The sequence below is a fragment of the Enhydra lutris genome, unplaced genomic scaffold (assembly GCF_002288905.1).
Source record: "Enhydra lutris kenyoni isolate GAN:26980312 unplaced genomic scaffold, ASM228890v2 scaffoldscaffold17, whole genome shotgun sequence".
NCBI classification, from domain to species: domain Eukaryota; kingdom Metazoa; phylum Chordata; class Mammalia; order Carnivora; family Mustelidae; genus Enhydra; species Enhydra lutris.
Window position 1 is genome coordinate 18,265,371 of NW_019154101.1, and position 18,138 is coordinate 18,283,508.

Here is an 18,138-nt window from a genome sequence, read left to right on the forward strand (position 1 = left end):
TGGTATATAAGTGTGTGTATAAGTTTATGGTAGGCATGTGCATACTTACGCATCTGATTCCCAGCACTTTACATGGAAATGTATCATTTAAAAATATATAATACTAAGAGTAATTACATGTGAATATATTTTCATGTATACTATATAATTTAAAAATTGCCAATAAGTGTGTGTGCTCCATGTAAAAATCTGTTTCCAATGAAAGACCTGTAGGCCCTATTTATTTACAAAGAACTATTTAGAAATCTATCTGAAAAGAACTCAAATTCATTAAGACTAACTTAAGCTAAGCAAATAAATAATCCCTTACCCAAAGGAGAACTTACTCAACTATTTTACTAAATCATCAATACAAGAGTCTCAAAATCAGAGCCAACTCACAAATAGACTATTTAAAAAACATGCAATCTTTGTTTATCATGTTTAGTGGAAACCATAATGTGATTCGGCTTTTTATAAATAAATGTTCTTGAATCTTTGCTTAATTTAAAAAGAAATATGTTTATGTGTCTGACCAGGAATTGGAAGTAAAGTTTTGATTATTTACCTAATGATACAATTATTTAATTGATGGTAGCTGTCTTAATAGGAAGCCTTATTTTAGCGAATGCATTTACTTAGCTGATAAAATCACATTTGTGCTTTTGTTTCTAACTTGAAGTGATATTTGAATGTCCTTTTAACATTAAGTGAGATAAATAGCTTTTTATGTGGAAATGAAAACTGTAGATTGAAAATGAAAATGGTAATAGAATGCTATCTTTAATAATTCTGATTACTGATACAAATGAAATACAATCTATGTGACCTAGAAAATAAACATTATTTTAAAATGTTCCAGTGATGTGTCTTCATCAATGAAATGTGCCTCCCACACACAAAAAAACCCAAAGATACTAAAAATGGACATCAAAAAGTTTATTCATGCTCGCAGTTGCTAGATAAGTATTTTGATACTCCCATATATAAGTGGAATGAATTTTTTTATATACTGTATTTACGGATAAAAAATAAAGATATACTTGGTACATTTCAGCTGGTTTCATGTGATTCTTTTCAATTTTAAAGAGAAATCTGAAATGCAAAGTATTTTAGGACCTTGATAATCATTTTAAATAGATATATCTATGAGTCAGAAGACTAATATTTCTTTTTTCTATCACAGTAAAATAGTCCCTTCAAAATATTTTTCTTTACTTACTATCGCTTTGTTTTCTACCCATATTATCACAAATAACATATAGTTTTAAGAGTGATATTATATATATATATATATATATAATGTATTATATAATATAATAACCAATACTTTTAATTCTTTCAAGACAATATAATTATTCTTTAGATTAAAGAATGGTTTTAGGGCTCCAAAGTTTTAATCCCACTGTTTTTTTTTAATGATCCACAGATTTTTAAATTTAGGTGATTTTCATTTATTTCAAAATTTTGTGGGTCACAAAAAGAAGAGAGACATAAGGTTTTTTTCTTCTTTCTTTCCTTTTTAAAAATACACTTTCAAAAAATGTATATCTTTTGTCAAATAAATCAAAATTTATAAATATTACTTGCGAATTCAAGGGAAAAAGTGACTCAAAGCCAAAATACAAGAGAGGATTGGGACGGCATATACCACATTACCTCTCTTGTAGGTGGAATCTAAAAGAAAAAAAAGTGTGGACTGCAAATTTCATATCTTGTGTCTTATAATGGTGATAATTATTTTCAGTTACACTGTTCAAATAGCTTACTCAGCAATAAAGTTTTTAAAATTTTTAATGAAAATCTCATAGAAACAATTCCTTTAATCCTCAAATATGACTATTCAAAACTACCAGAATAAAGAAAAGTCTTATTCTGCAACACCCCTAAGAAACATTTGTAGGAATAGCCCCTCCAGAGTAGATCCTATACAGGAAGCCTTAGGACTGTGTAGCAGAATAACGCCCGCCGGGAATGGACTTCAGGAAAAACAGATTCCAAAAGGGAAAGAAATGTGGGACAAGCCCTCGGCTGCCCTCTGAAAACTCCATGTTTTATGTTTCCACAGCAACTTTCCATAAAGAATTTCAGGTTTATACTTCACCTCCATTTAAATGCTCTAGTTCTGTGAAGTAGGGATGTAAGGCTGACATCACTCTTATGAAGAGCTGCACAGGGTCAGATATGGAGATTTCTAAAGTCATTAATTCAGTCAGGGGAAGCTAGCAAAGAAACTTGAGAGTTCTTTGTCCTATAACTTCCTGCTCATTAAATTAACTGAATTTAATAATTCAACGTATATTCTAAGCTATGTGCTTTTGCAGGGATCACATTAATGTATGGGTAGTTTTTATGATACTTATTCTATATGATTTGAACACAGACCCCTTAAAAACCTCCCTGAAAATTGTTGTCATTATTCCTGGACTGCTCTTCTCCAAAGAATAGGAAACATAAAGTTGCTTTTCTACCTCTTAATAGAAATCCCGTGTCTCAAGAATTTAACATTCATCCTCAACCTTCAAATAACTTCAGATAATTAACTCAAATCCTCTTTTAAAAATACTTCAAAATACATCCTTAGATATGTGAACACATTTTAGTCTTCCCATAAATGAACTTTAATTCCCACTTGTTGGATTTTCTTTCAGGTATATTTACTATATTTACTTATACAAGTCTTTTTATTCCCATTTGAGTCTGATCTCGGTCTTTCTGAGTTTTTAATTTCACTGTATTTGCTTCTTGCCCAGTGTTCTCTTAGAACCTCTGGCCACCTCCTCTGAATGTTTACCTTTCTGTTCATGCTTGGACACTGCCGCAGTCTCTTTCCCCTCCTTCTCTTTGGGCTTAGGTGGAGTTTTGTGTACTTCTTTGACTTTTGTAGCTGTTGGCTTCACTTTCTCTTGTTTCCCACCTTTCACTTCCTTTTTAATCTTCTCTTCAGCCTTGGCTTTCCTCTCTTCTGTACAGTTAAAAACAAGTTGGATTATTTTTGCTTATTTAACAATACAGCATTTCATCTTTCATTGGTTGCTAAGAACAAAGAGGGAAAAGAAAAACAATAGAAAAAATAATGTCCCTGATATACATACTTGTGACTATTATTATCTTTTATATTGTCTATGAAGTGACATGTTCGAGTACTTTAAAAAGGTAGCTCACTTGCAAGTTGGACACTTTCTTAATTTGTACATGAAAACATTACCTTTTAGGTAGCTACCTGCTTAGCATATCAATAAGAAGCCATTTGAAATACACAGGGGATGTATGTACAGGCCTGTTCAGTGAAAGGCAACACCCATACCAAGGAGCCTTTTTAAAAGGATATAATCATTTTGTTCCATAAATTAAAAAATAAATAAATTTTAAGATATTTTAAGAAATATCTTAAAAATCATTCAAGAAACTGAACAGAGTATTTTTTAAAAATAATTCTTGAGAGTATAAATGTGAAATTACTTGCACTGGTAGTGACTAAGAGAAATGAAACAATAAAATCTATTAAAGGATACATCAGATACACTCAGGCTCTAATGACTTGACTTTAAAGGTGATGGAAAGAGAGCAGAAATTGAGATATTAGATCCTGCTTATCTTAAGTCAGAAATAATAATTCTAATGACTTTAAAAAACCCTTACATATATCCTAGTGAACAGAAAGGGTTTTAAATTAGAAAATATGTGTTAGTTACAACATATATGCCTATATATTCTACACACACATCTTCCTCATTTGATATTCTATTCATTTGGGAGGAAGGAACTAGAAATGTGAACTAAGTTTGTGAGTCTTTCAATTATTTTACAAAAGCAATAATAATATAGCACACATTTGTAGGAAATTGTTTATATAGATGCTACATGCTAGACATTATTTATTCTATGGGACCACACATAATCACTAGACACCACAGTAAGTCTGATACAATGTGGACTCTCTCGTGTCATTTGTCACATTTTGTTTTCACTCATGTTGAAAAATTTGATGAAAATATTAGTCAATTTTCTTGACTTTAGTACAGTAAGCAATAATTTGAGACTAATGTAAGATAATACTGTGAGGTCTCATGAAGAGAAGAATGAAAATGATAATGCCTGATGCTTACAAAACCAAAATCATCTGCCATACTGCATTTAATTGAATGGACCAAACTTCCTACAGACTGTGCCTCAAAAACTTCGCAGGAAGATGATGCTACTATGTTAGAAGTATGGGGATATTCTTATGATCAAATAAATTCGGAAACACTAAAATCAGTTTTTTTCACTATGAAATTTCTCAAAACTAAAGCCTTTTGAGAATCTTCAAAGAGGGAGATTATTCTATGCACTGTTTTCCAAATTCCCAATGTCTCTGGGGCTTCCATAACTATATTCAATTGGGGATTTTCTTCTACTTCCTTTAAACCATTTTTAAATCTCCTCTGCTGGCTGCTGCTCTTTCCTACAGCAGATTCATAGATTTCTGTGACTGGAACCATCAGCTCTCTGAAAATGACTTTAAATCAACATTATTTCAGAACCTCATACCAAATATTTATTGGTTTCTGGCTACAGAGGAAGATCCCCCTGAGATGCCAACACCTCAGACTCACAACAATTCATCTATGTTCACCTAATGAACTCTCTCAGAGAGCTTAGCATGGCATGGGGTCAGAGCCAGTTGCTGGAGCTCTGAAGATGAGCAGGGTAAAAAAAGGTTAGGATTGCATTTAAAACCCTGCAAGACCTGGTTTTTGTCCTATCTCTCCACTCATAGCACCTTTCCAAAAGTTTCTTCCTCCACTAGACTATTTTCTCTTTCTTTAATATCTCTTGTATTTTCTACATGTCAATTATTGTCAGGTTTCTTTCTTTATGTTTTCTATGTTTTCCACATATATGAATTTTTTGGCTCTCAGTGCCTATGCAACAAAGTGCAAGGTCATTGGAATTAATCATTCTTTCACCTCAGCTTCAATTTACCTCAACTTTTTTTAAGGCATACCTGCTTTTCCTTGTTATATACCTTGTATTACAAATGATTGTTCACACATCTCTTTTCCCTACCAGACAGAGCAACTTGAGGACGGGAATGATTTGTTCTTTTTTGTAGCATCAGAATGTCTAACATAGTGCTTTTTTTCATGGAAAACACAAAATACATGTTTACTGAATTAGCACTTTTGATCAAAAAGAGAGAACAGAACATGTTTCACTGTACATATAGTACACATGTAACAGTAAAGTGTGAATATGTAGATATGTATTTAAAGTGAACTTGACAAAACTTGAAAGATTTACCAACCGTTTTTTTGTTTACACTTCTTGTGCGTGAAATTGTAATTTTTGTTACATTAAATGACACCTATCCACTTGTAGGCAGCACTTGATTTAACCTTAACTTCACAGCGTGGAATTAACAATACATGAAATTCAGATCTACCTTTAATGCCATAATAATTTATAAATGGGCAAAGAATTTTCTTCAAGTTGGTCACATTTAAAACAAATTTTTATTAGTAATTTTAAGTATAAAAATAACAAAATTTTCCTTACCTATTTTAGACATTTGTCAGTGAGCTTCATATTTAAAACAAATAACTTTGCCTCACATTAAAATGTGAACTCAACAATGATGTGGATATAATGGGGTAAATACCATGATACTAAAACAACACTCAACTGCTATTCATTTTTATCAAACTGGATAGGTGTTCTTAAATTTTATGCCAAAATATTTTCCTGCTGTTGTTTCTTTTCTTTTCTTTTTTAAGAATATAAGTAACATTTGGATTGAGGAACTCACTAAGGAATGAAAAAGCAAACAGTACTGTTACACTATATTCAAATCACCCAGTTCTATTTGGGAAGGTATTTAATTTATGACTTTTGTCAAATAAAAAATAAAATGGTTTAATTGAAAGAAAGGCATCAGTATATTTAATTCACTTGGGAATGAGTCTTATCCATCAGTGACTGTACTAGAATCGAAATGTCTAATGCCAGAGTTGGGAATTCACATTATCCAATAAACATACTAACATACTATTCATTTTTGGATTTAGGATATTACAAATTTCAACTTTCATTCATAAAGTTATTGCCAACTGCTTCATTTCTCTGTTCCTCAGTTTTTCTCATTAAAACAAAATTTACCACTGTCACTATTTCTTCCTTTAAGGCAGCCATGAAGAAAGCAAAAATAATGTGAACAGAAGAATTTGGACACTGCAAAATAAGTACATAGGAATTTCTAATATTAAATCCTCATATCCTGTATTCCTAGAGCTCTTTGGAGTTTTCCTAGAACTTAGGGTTTGATGTATAGCAGGGATTACTATATTATACCCATTTTATAGATGAGAAATCTAGGAATGAAAAACCTTTTGCCAAACATAGTGCCACTAATAAGGCAGGAGTAGAAGCAGTAGAAGAACCAAAATGACTAACCCATTTCCCCATTACACTAAATTGCATAATATTATTCATATTAATCTCCAAGGATGATACCAAAAATGTATTTTAAGACATATGAGGGGAGATATAAATACACACAAACTAGTGAGAACAACAGTCTTCTGAAAGTGATCAATAAATAGTAACCTCCCCTACTATCCAATACACACATATCTGGAGATCATCATTTTCTAGCCAGTTCGACTTGCTTCTCATGACATCATTTCTTCTTCTACTTCTTCCCTGTCTTTGTTATTTTTAATGAACTATAGGAATAGGCTAATCTTCACAATGAATATGAGGTTCTACACATGCACCAGGAAGAAAGTCCTGAGGTGGTTCAGAGAGTTGCCACTCTTGGACAGGCTGTGCTTGAAATAGAATATGAAATGTGCTGGGTTCCATAGGACTGTCTCTGACAATCAAAGTCTTCAGAGGGAGATTTTACTTTAACTCTGGTCATGCCTCTCAAATTCAATAGGTTATTTTGTTTCTACTTTAATTATCACATACTATAATGAATACCTTTTCAATCTTACTCTGTTTTCCCCAAAATTGCCCATTATGCAAAGAGAATGTCTTATGTATTTCCTATATTCCTAACATAATGTATATATACATACATAAAGTAAAAAGGAAATTTATATTTATGTGTGTGTATACACACACACAATTTATACATATATGCGTTGCCACACCTATCTCCCCCATAAGACTATAAGTATGTAAAGAAAATATTTGTGATTTGTGGCAGGCCAGGCTGACCTCAAGATGGCCTGTCCGTGATCTCCACTTTTGAGTATTCATATGCTTGTGCAATCCTCTCCCCTTGAATATGGGCTGGCCTATGTATTTGCATATGCATTTGAAGTAATATGTGACTTCCATGATTAGTCTACATAAGATTATTCTTGCCTTACTAGCTGATTCGCTCTCTTCCTAAGTTTGATGAAACCTGCTACATATTAGTGAGACTCATGGGGCAAGGAAAAGAGAATGACTTCCAGCCACCAATCAGAAAGAATTGAGGCCCTGATTCGATAGGTCTTGAAGAACTGAATCTTGCCAACAATCATGTAAATACTTTAGAAATTATCTTTCTCCAGTTGAGCTTTCAGATGGGACTGAATCTTTGTCTAATACTTTGAATATGGTCTTGTGAGACATTGTGAAGCAGAAGACTGAGCTAAGCCATGCCCAGATTTTTGACCCATAAAGCTGACATAATAAATGTGTATTGACTTCAGTTTCTAAATTTGTGATAATTTTTTTCACAGCAGTAAATAACTAGTACAGTATTAAATAGATATTTGTTGAAGGAATAATTGATGCTTAAAACCTCTATTTATTTTTTGAAAGAATACTAGACTTATACTTAGTTCACTTGGGGTTTTGTCTTGGTTTAATTACATACTAGTTATATAATCTGGGCAAATTGTTTTTCTCCCTAAAGGTTGGTTTCTTCATCTGTTAAGTTAGGTAATTAGGTGAGATGATCTCTAATGTCCCTACTAGCTTTAAGGTTTCATATATATATGAATTTATTTTCTTTCAAATCTGTCAAACAGAGGAGAACCAAATAGAATAAAATAAATCTCTTTTTTAATTATTTTATAACTAAAATAAACTTACTTATAAATCTCATCTTAAGACCAAATTCATGCTACCTTCTAGGAAACAAAGTTTTAGCTTATAATCCATCTATCTTAATAAAATGAAATTTAGTAATCTCATGAAAAAAATTTACTAAAAAATATATCTTTCTCAAATATTTAATTTTGCATTGGGTAGATAAACACATTGAATTATGAAAGTAGATTCCAATGTTTATTTGGCTGATTAGTCCCTTGAAAATACTGAATTGAGATTTCTAAAATATACCAGTCACATAAAACCTGTATTTTAAAATAGGAAGAGGAAATTTAAATTTAGAAGATAAGATTGAACTATCAATTAGAATCTATTTTTTAGCATCAAATTGGCAAATAAATTTAGAATACTAAATTTATAATTTAATATTTATGTAGTCCTCCAAAATACATAAAATTACATTGATATTCTAATTGATTTGGGAAGGTATATTGTTAAGATACTTTTGGTCTTCAATGGCTTAAAATATCAATATCAGTCAAGATATATGCATTAACCTTTCTTCTTAAAAATTAAATCTTGAATTTGAATTTTCTAAAATTAATTCAAAGTGTACTACTGGTCAAAAGCTGTAAACCAAATATAATGTGCTAGTTTCCTATCTCTATAGTAGTAAATTACCACAAACTTAGATGCTTAACCAATACCCATTTAATATCGCCCGGTTTCCAAAATACAAAAGTCTTGGCATAATGTGGCTCAACCAGGTTTTCTGCTTAAGGTTCACAAGGCTAAAATCAAATTGCCAACAGGGTTGCATCTTTTACTGGAAGTTCTTGGGAAGATTCAATTTATTCAACATGTTGACAAAATTCTTCTCATGCTGTCCACGTGCTCCCCTCAATTATCAAGCTAGCAATGGGGGGCAAATCCTTCTCACACTTCAAATCTTTCTCTTGTGTCACATCTCTATGCTTTAAAGGTTCATGAGATGACATTGAATCTTTGTGGATAATCCAGGATAATCTCCGTATGTTAGATCAACCTTAACTACTTTTGCAAAGTGCTCTTTGCCATGTAATATAATGTATCTATGGGGATGACAGCAAGGGGTAAAGGTCTTGGGGTTCCAAATTCTTCCCAACATGTGTGGAAAAGACTTTCATCTTCCTCTCACATTTTCAGAGTCCCCATTATTTTAAGTATTCAGTTTTATTATCTTTAAAATATTAAATTTTATTGCTTATTTATTTTTTGAAAGATTATTTATTAATTTGAGAGAGAGAGAGAGAGTGAATGAGAGAGAGAGAGATTTCAAGCAGATAGGCAGGAAAGAGGGAGAAGCAGACTCCCTACTGAGCAGGGAACCTGATGTGGGGTTCCATCCCAGGACCCTGAGATCATGACCTGAGCCAAAGGCAGACACCTAACCAACTGAGCCACCTAGGTACCCTAAAATAGCACATTTTAAATGTAAGACCAAATTAATTTTTATGTAAAGGAAATGCTGCATGCTTGTAATTATCCATCTCTCTGAAATCCAAATTGTAATCTTTTCAATAAAAAGAATTTAGTTATAGAAATAATAAAGGGGGATGGCACTTGGTTGTCTCATTGGGTTAAGTGTCCAATTCAATCTCAGCTGAGGTCTTGAGCTCAGTGTTTTGAGTTTGAGCACTGCATTAGGTTCCATGTTGGGTATGAAGCAAGCAAGGGAGAGAGGGAGGGAGCAAGGGAGGGAGGAAGGAAGGAAGGGGAAGAGGAAAGAGAGAGAGAGAGAGAGAGGAAGGAAGGAAGGAAGGAAAGAAGGAGAAAGAAAGAAAGAGAGAGAGAGATGAAGGAAGGAGGGAGAAGGAAAGAGAATGAAAGAAAGAATGAACAGAGAGAAGGAGAGAGGGAAGAAAGAAAGAAGGGAAGGAGGAAAGAATAAAGGGAAAAGTTACCTTTCTTTGTTTCTGTTTTTTCTTTTTTCTCAATTTTTTCCTTGTGAGTTGCTTAAACAGAAAATTTTATATATTAGTACATAATTTTAATAGATGTCAAGATCAAGCTTTCTTTTTACCTCAATTTTGATAGCCACCAGAATCACGAACTATTTTGAAGATAGATGACATTAATAAGCCTTATTTAGAAATAAAAAGATACCAATGTAATAATAACTGTATAAAGCCCGATTTAAAAGACTTGGCATTAAGATTTAGAAAGCATTTTGAAAGCTAGTTTCACTCTCCTTTTTAAAGTTATTATTTTAAATAGATAAAGTTTTTAGGAAAGACAGAGAGAGCAAATTTATAATAATTTGTCAAAAGATGTTATTTTATCAGGAAGAAACACTCTATGATTAATTAAAATAAATATTTAAATCAGAATTAAAACTTTGGTTCAGAACAGTGTTTCTCAACAAGGACATAATTGACATTTGGGGAAGAATAATTTCTTACTATAAGGGACTGTCTTCTGCATTGAAAAATGCTTAGCATCTGTGGTCGCTGCTTTACCAAATGTCCTCCACTCTAATGAAAGTTTTTCCAAATAATCCCTAAGAAATAGCAACTTTGGTAGAGAACGACCAATAAAGTATAATGTAATCATAAATGATTACTGATTAAGTGCAGCTTCTTAATTGAATAGTATTTAACATGATACCTGAAACATTATACCTTCTCATCCTTATGTAATAAAATAATAAATCAGCATGAATTTATTTCACTAACTTCTATTAAGCAAAGGAACCCTGAGACATACAGAAGCATGTGCAGGTTAGCTATTGTTCAAATATATTAAACTGTGTGTGGTTTGGTAGTTTACCAAACCACCATACATTTTTCAACATTAATGTATTATTTATTGGAGAATAATGAGAATTAAAGAAATTATAGAAAATTAAATGCAAAAATAAGATATTTAATTAAACAGTTGGATTAAGGAAAGAGCCAAATTATTAGAGTAAAAAACTGGAGTCCTAATTACTTCCATTTCTGCAACTATATAATAAAAACACTAATGTCCATCAGGTTTACTTGTATTATAAAAGAAAAAAATGTGCCTAAATATATAGTTAAAAAACTATTCTTTTAACATACAGTTGATGAATAGTTTCCCAGAATCTTGGAGATTTAAGGCAAACCTCACAGAAAGTTTAAAGCACAATCCTCTTTTGAAAGCCAAGTGACGGTGGCAATTGCAGGGCTAAGGAAAGGGCGGGTGCACTGCTACCCACCCCTTCACCCCTTTCACCCTCCCCCGCCCACCACAGTGTCAGCCTCTCAACCTCTCAGCCTGCCCCACTGCCGTCTCCACTACCATTTGGGGTTATGGGTGATAGCTATGACAATGTTAGCTGAAGGAGCGCTATGCCAAGCTAAGAAAGGCACAATTCACACAAGGTCATGGGGCCACAGTATAATAACTTTGTAAAAAGCAAACTCCTTTGGTATATAACAAATCAAAGACACTTAAAATGAATCATTTTGTTCTGCTTTCCAATTTGAAAATTTCCCTTAACATTTATAATTTAGGTGCAATGAATTCTCAACTACTTTTTAACAAAAAATATTAAGCCAATGTGAAAGTTGAAAAAAATCGTGAGAAATATCGAATTATTTCATTTAGTCAGAGTACGTAGAACCTAATGCCAATAATTCTGCATAATTTAGTAGCAGAAGGGAAGTGGACACCGGTTTCTAAAACAGATTGTGGCTATATTGAAATTCATGGATATTATTACTTAGTAAACATTAATAAAGCTACAATTATTTAATTCAAAATGTTAAATATGTGTATAGAATAAGGAAGATTGAAAAGTGTTTCAACTGATCTGATTCCTAAAATATTACAAAATATTCCAGCTAAGTGGAATGTTTTGCAGAAGATAACTCAGCAGGCTAGGCATGTTGTGGATATATACATCAGCCAAAACCTAGCACAAATAACATACATTACTATAACAAAAGCAAAATATTAGAGTCCTATTTCACAAAATACACTGAGATGGATTTTTGATGAATTAAAATTAAATGTGAAATATGAAACTAATTTTAAAAACTTGAGGAAATATTAGTAACTATTTAATTAATCTTCAAATGAAGACTCAAAAGCAGAAACACCAAAAGAAAAAAAAAACAACATATCTAGCCACTTAAAAATTCAAGAATCTAAACACAAACACACACATGCATACACACATATATGCATGCACACATATCTGTATACACAAACAGAAACCCTAACTTTAACTACAAAACCTAAGAAAAATATCTGAAAAAGTGACAGACCAGGAAAATATATGCAAATGACATGCACAAGTATTATCATGAGAAATGGGCGATGAGTGTGAACAGTTACATAAGAAATATACATCATTAAAAATCATATTTAAATCCTTCAATATACAAATAATAAGCGATTTAAAGATATAATGGAAGAAAATATCTCCATTTAAATACCATAAGATTTTTTTTTTTTTAATTGGGAAAATAGGGGCACCTGGATGGCTCGGTGGGTTAAAGCCTCTGCCTTCGGCTCAGGTCATCATCATGAAAATACAACCACTCCGTGAAGGAGCTGGTGAAAGAGCAATCATTCCAACTGCTAAGAGACAAACCTATTTTTAGTAGAATGAGCCCTCCCCCCGCACCCCCCACTTCTGGGCTTCTCTGGGGGATTGACCTTGGTTGGTGAAACCCCAGCAGTGTCACAAATACTGAATTCGGCGTCGTAGGTTGAATTTTGTCTCTTAAACAGACATGTTGAAGTTCTAACCCCAGTACCTATGAATGCAATCCTATTTGGAAATAGAATCTCTAGGGGCACCTGGGTGGCTCAGTGGGTTAAGCCTCTGCCTTTGGCTCAGGTCATGATCTCAGGGTCCTGGGATCAAGCCCCACATTGGGCTCTCTGCTCAGCCGGGGGCCTGCCTCTCTGCCTACTTGTGATCTCTCTGTCAAATAAATAAGTAAAATCTTAAAAAAAATTAGGAAAATATCTGTTTTCTGATATGGAAAGATCCTTAAGTTATGTTGTTGAATTACAAAAGCCAGAATATAGGACACATTAAATTTTGCGTAAAAAAACAGGGAGAAACAGTAACCTATATTATCTCATAAATGCATATTGGACTCTGAAAGATGCATGTAAAACTCATAAAAGTGGTTTGTTGTGTGTATGTGTGGGTAGGATGGAATGGGATCTGGGAGGCTGGGAACAAGGCAGAAGGAAGCTTTGCACAATGTCTCTGTATGTGTTAAACAAGGAATCTGCATTGCAGATTCTAAACAAATACATACAAATTAATTTTGTTAAAATTCCAGTCCTATAGGTAATCAAAGAATGCAAGTTAAAATAATAAAGTATATTTTCTTACCTATCAAGTGGATAAATATTTTGTGAAATATTATCCTCATTGTTGACTAAGGCAGTCTCACAACTGCCAGGGAAAAAATAGATATATTTCTAGAGAGTAACTTGGTAGCAGAGTTTGAGTCTCATGTATTTTATTCACTTCAATCTAGAAATTACTTTATAGGTTCAATTCTTAGGAAAATACCATAATATAATTTTGAAAGATAGGATGTAAAGAGGCGTTCAAAGGGGGAGGGGCCAATGTGTAAGAACAGAGTAAGAATAACTCCATACCTTTTTTTTCAGATTTTTCTTTTACTTTTTCTTTTTCTCGGTGTGCAACTGGAAAGAAACAAACAATGCTATTCAATAAAGAGAATAAATAATGAAATGTTTTCATGGCAATTTTGATGTCAAAAACTTATCTGCTGCTTTTGAAAATCTTTTTTAACTGGAATGACTTTTTACATAGTTAGATGTTTAAATATTGAGATAATTATAAATTTTTTATTTCTACTTTCATTTCATATCCAAGCACAAACTTGTCTAATTGCAAAGGTAAGAATACAACTTAGCTTTCCCAAACCTTTAATTTCAATACCATGCAGTAGAAAGCTTTAAAAATTTATCATGCTGTATGCCAAAGGAGCCCAGCTCAACACTGGAGGAACATCAAAATATAAAAACAGAAATACAGAGCAATAATTTTCTGAATCTGATGCAAAGTATAATCAATGTAAATTGTACATATTACTCTGCTACAGAAACATTCCACACTAACAATTTTTTAAAATATACTGGGATGAGACGAGAATGACACCAAATCTTTTTAAAGGAAACTAAATTTAATTTACTATGAGTTGTGATCCAATTGATTAATATAAATTCATTAAGTCAAAACCTTTCTCCACAATTAAGCCATAACTCTTATTAATAGAATTTCCAATTGTCAGGCTAGAAACATGGTAGTCATCCAGGATTCATCTTCTATTTTCCACTTTTGTTCATTTGCCAATCTCTTTCAATCTACCTTTCAGTATTTTTCTTACGCATCTTTTTTCCATCCAATATTACATTCTCCACCAGTAATTTATTTACACAAAAATATAGAAAGCACCTGCTATGTGCTAAAGATTGTTAGTCAAGAGAGAGTCTATTCTTGTCATTGTGATGTCAACAAGCTGAGGAATAACAGAAGTTAGACAAACAACTGCAAAAGTAGTTAATTACAATTGGTATAATTGCCATGAAGAAAATATTCAGGGTGACATTCAGAGACTTACACTAGTCTGTGTATTTGGGGAATGTCCCTTGGTAGAAATGATGTTTAAGGATGTTAAGGTGAAAAGAAATTAATCTAGTAAGGGGACAGGAAGGTAAAAGGGAAAGAGACCATTTCAAAATTTGGAGTAGAATGCCCTTCTTGCTATATTATTATATTACATTATTATATTGGAAATATAATATTATATTATTATTATTTAATATTATTATATTATTATAATTATTATATCATCATTATATATATTATTATATTAATTATTATAATATCACTATATATTATATATTATTATAATATTATAATATTATTATAATAATATCTTATCTATTCCCTTGAACCTTTAGATTGAGATTTTTCTCTCTCAGAGTAACATTTCTAATAGGAAAATCTGATTATACTCTTGACCTGTTATGAATATTAGTAACCCCCCATGGCCTAGCATGGTATCTATAACATAGTAGATGCTATAGGAAATCTAAAAATATTGTATTGCTTTAATGTTTTGATATTTACTCATCAATGCAATCTCATCTCCATGAATTTCCCCTTGAACTTTACATTCTTACTCCCACACTTCCTCTTATCAATGCGCCCTTTAAGTGCTGACTCACTTGTCTCCTCCACTGCAAAATGTTCTTTGATCTCTACTTACTTCATACGCAAACAAAACCATGTGCATAATTCCATTTTAACTATTAAATAATATTACTGCTGTTGTTCCTATATCTGACTCCCTAGTAGGTGAAATCTCTTTAAAGACCACACCAGGTTATTTTATTTTTGTATCCCTGGCTCATCATGTGATGTCTGCTCCATAGTGGAGTTTTAATAGATTTTTCTTTGAGTGAACCAAATTCTAAAATTATAAGAAAAACTATTTTCATCTTCGAATATAATTCTATTTATTAATGATATGGTATAGATATTATAAACACTGCTTGCTTCTGGGCAAACAAAATTTACAATTTATCAAAATTTCTTAAATAATTAAACCCCAGTGAGAAACAGAAGAAAAAAATACACCTTAGACCATCTAAGCTTTATTTTTCCTTACATTTAATAGTCCTTTTAGGTGTTTCTGAGTTACTAAGGTCAATATAAATACTTCACAAAAGAAAGAGAGGACCTCAGCATTTACCCATGACCACAGGTAGCTTATTTTGGTTCTTTTGGATTACTATTAATTAAGCTGAAAACTGAAGGAGAATCTTGGCAAAAACAAAGCCTCTTTTAAAAGTTCTCTAGGGGGAACCGAGTTTGCATGAGATAAGCTGTGCTTCTGGAACCTGATGGGCAGGATTCCCAGGAGAACACCTAATCTGTGTCTCTGCTTCTGTGAAGGACCAGACCTCACCCACCTCGGACAGCTGGTTGTCCATTCCACTAAAGGATTTTTTGGCTGACGTGTGCACAGGCATAAATGGAGGAATTAATACAAAATTGAAAGAGCAAGGGGGCTGAATTCAGACTCAAATTAGCATATTAATGCCTCATTCTTGTCACCCTGGGGGAAAATCTGGTTCCTCACAGTCTAAGTTTTGATTTATAGACACAATCTTGTATGCTGGAATTTCATTACCCCCCTCAGAAATGGTACCATAACACTGCTCAGTGAAACAGCTGGACCCATGTGCTCTAGGGAGCTGTTCAAAATGGCAGACAGCCACTAAAGCTTCTTGGATGAAAACTTCAAACTTTTGCAAGACTGAGCTCAGACGCAAAATTTTAAAACTTCTTCTATCAAAACAATGCAACCACCAGTAACTGCCTTAATAATTACGCTAAGATAAAAGAAAATAATTTGCCAAACAACCGCATTTGCTTGTGCACCTCCTCTTTGCTTAGAAACTACAACCAGAAGTTTTCATATGGAAGAAAAAAAGTTCTTTCCTTGTCATCAGCTCTGTTGGCAAGTTATATCTTAGCTAGGACACTTTTAGCTCAGGACAAAATAAGCTCGTTGCACCTGCTGGAACTTAATTTGTTTGTCATCCTTATTTACAAGAAACAAAAGTCCCTTTGGTATACTGGTAATTAAAAACAAATGGAATCCACCAGTTGGAATGGCCCTGATGTTTGGCATCAGAGTTGGCATGGCCCTGCTGTTCCTGCACTTGCCCGGACTCTGACCTTTCTCTGACTAGAACATTCAGCTCAACTTAACTCTGCCACAGTCTCTCGCCCACCCCATGTGGTCCCTCTCCAGCACTCTGCAAGCTGTGTTCTGCGCTTTTACAGAGCTTGGCCCTGGCAACCTGCCAGACAGGCCCTGTGTCCTTTTCTGAATGTACCAGAGCTCATAGTGAATCTGACCCTGAGGTTCTTATCAAGCAAACCTTCCCTAGGGGCAAACCAGTAGGCATTCAGGGCCAGGTTGGCTGAGCTCTTTGCTGATCTCTCTGTTAGTAGTAGTTGGAAAAAATCGAAAGTTTAGTGTCAAAAATTTTTCAGTACTAATTTGCAGAGGTTTTAGCCAACACTAAACAAAATGTCCGATGTGCTTTTGGTTAGTATGTATGTCTCCGTATGTTTTTATTTATTTATTTTTGTAACTAATCTGTAGAATTTCTATCCTGTGCTAAGGCAAGATGAACTACACATTCTAAGCAATAACGATGAACTCAATAGAAGAACACTCTTGAGGAGTAGAGAAACTTGTCGAAGATTACATTACTAATTCTTCCTAAAGGATTATTTTATGATTTTTTTACTTAAATAAGCACACAATTTTAGAGCTGATAGAAACCTAGAAGATCCCTTAGCCTGAACTTCTTTGTCCCTGGATAAGAAAACACTGTCTCAAAAGAGTCCATGGCAGAAAAGAACAAGAGTACTGTGATCAGATTGCCAAATTATACTCTTCCTCCAAAACTATGCTACCTCGTCCACGCAGGTCCTGTGTAGACTAGAAACTTGTTCTTACAACCAAAGTGTGCTGCTGGTTTCTCCAAGCATGTAATACACAATCCATCCTAGAATATACACTTCTTTTTCCACAATAAAATTACATTTGTTTATGTATTAATGTGCTGATTAGGCAAATTACCCAAATATATAAAGCTCATCTGATATATGCTCCAAATCACAAGGTATATATTTAAATTCCAAAATACAGTTTTACTCTCGAATCTGATTGAATTGTATGGGTAATTTCCCCTTCAACTGGGGCTCCATTGCTACAGTCAGAACTATAATCACTTCCTCAAAAGTGAACAATTACTATGCAGGAAGTGATACATAGCTTTGTGCAGAGCCTTCTTGCCTCACTTTCCAGATTTATCTTTCAGCGCTGGCAGAGAGATAAAGAAAATATATTTGATACCTTAAAGAGTCCATTATGTATGGCTGAGAGAGGGCAAAAGTAAAAGTTTATAAAATACAGGCTCACTACCTTAGTCTGTGATCTTTGAGAGCATTTTTTATAAGGGGCCAGGATCTTTAGATACACTTGAACGTCCTATCCTCTTTGGCTTTTGCTCATCATCTTCAGCAAAATCCTTTGCCAG

General features: G+C 33.3%; 1 protein-coding gene across 1 annotated transcript in view; it reads right to left on the reverse strand.

Annotated features, from left to right (window-relative positions):
* LOC111147752 (triadin) overlaps positions 1-18,138 on the reverse strand; it is a 296,121-nt gene that overhangs the window by 223,374 nt on the left and 54,609 nt on the right. Inside the window, 3 exon segments of the mRNA XM_022503974.1 lie at positions 2,774-2,944; positions 9,954-10,004; positions 13,645-13,692. Coding sequence (XP_022359682.1) covers positions 2,774-2,944; positions 9,954-10,004; positions 13,645-13,692 — 270 coding nt within the window.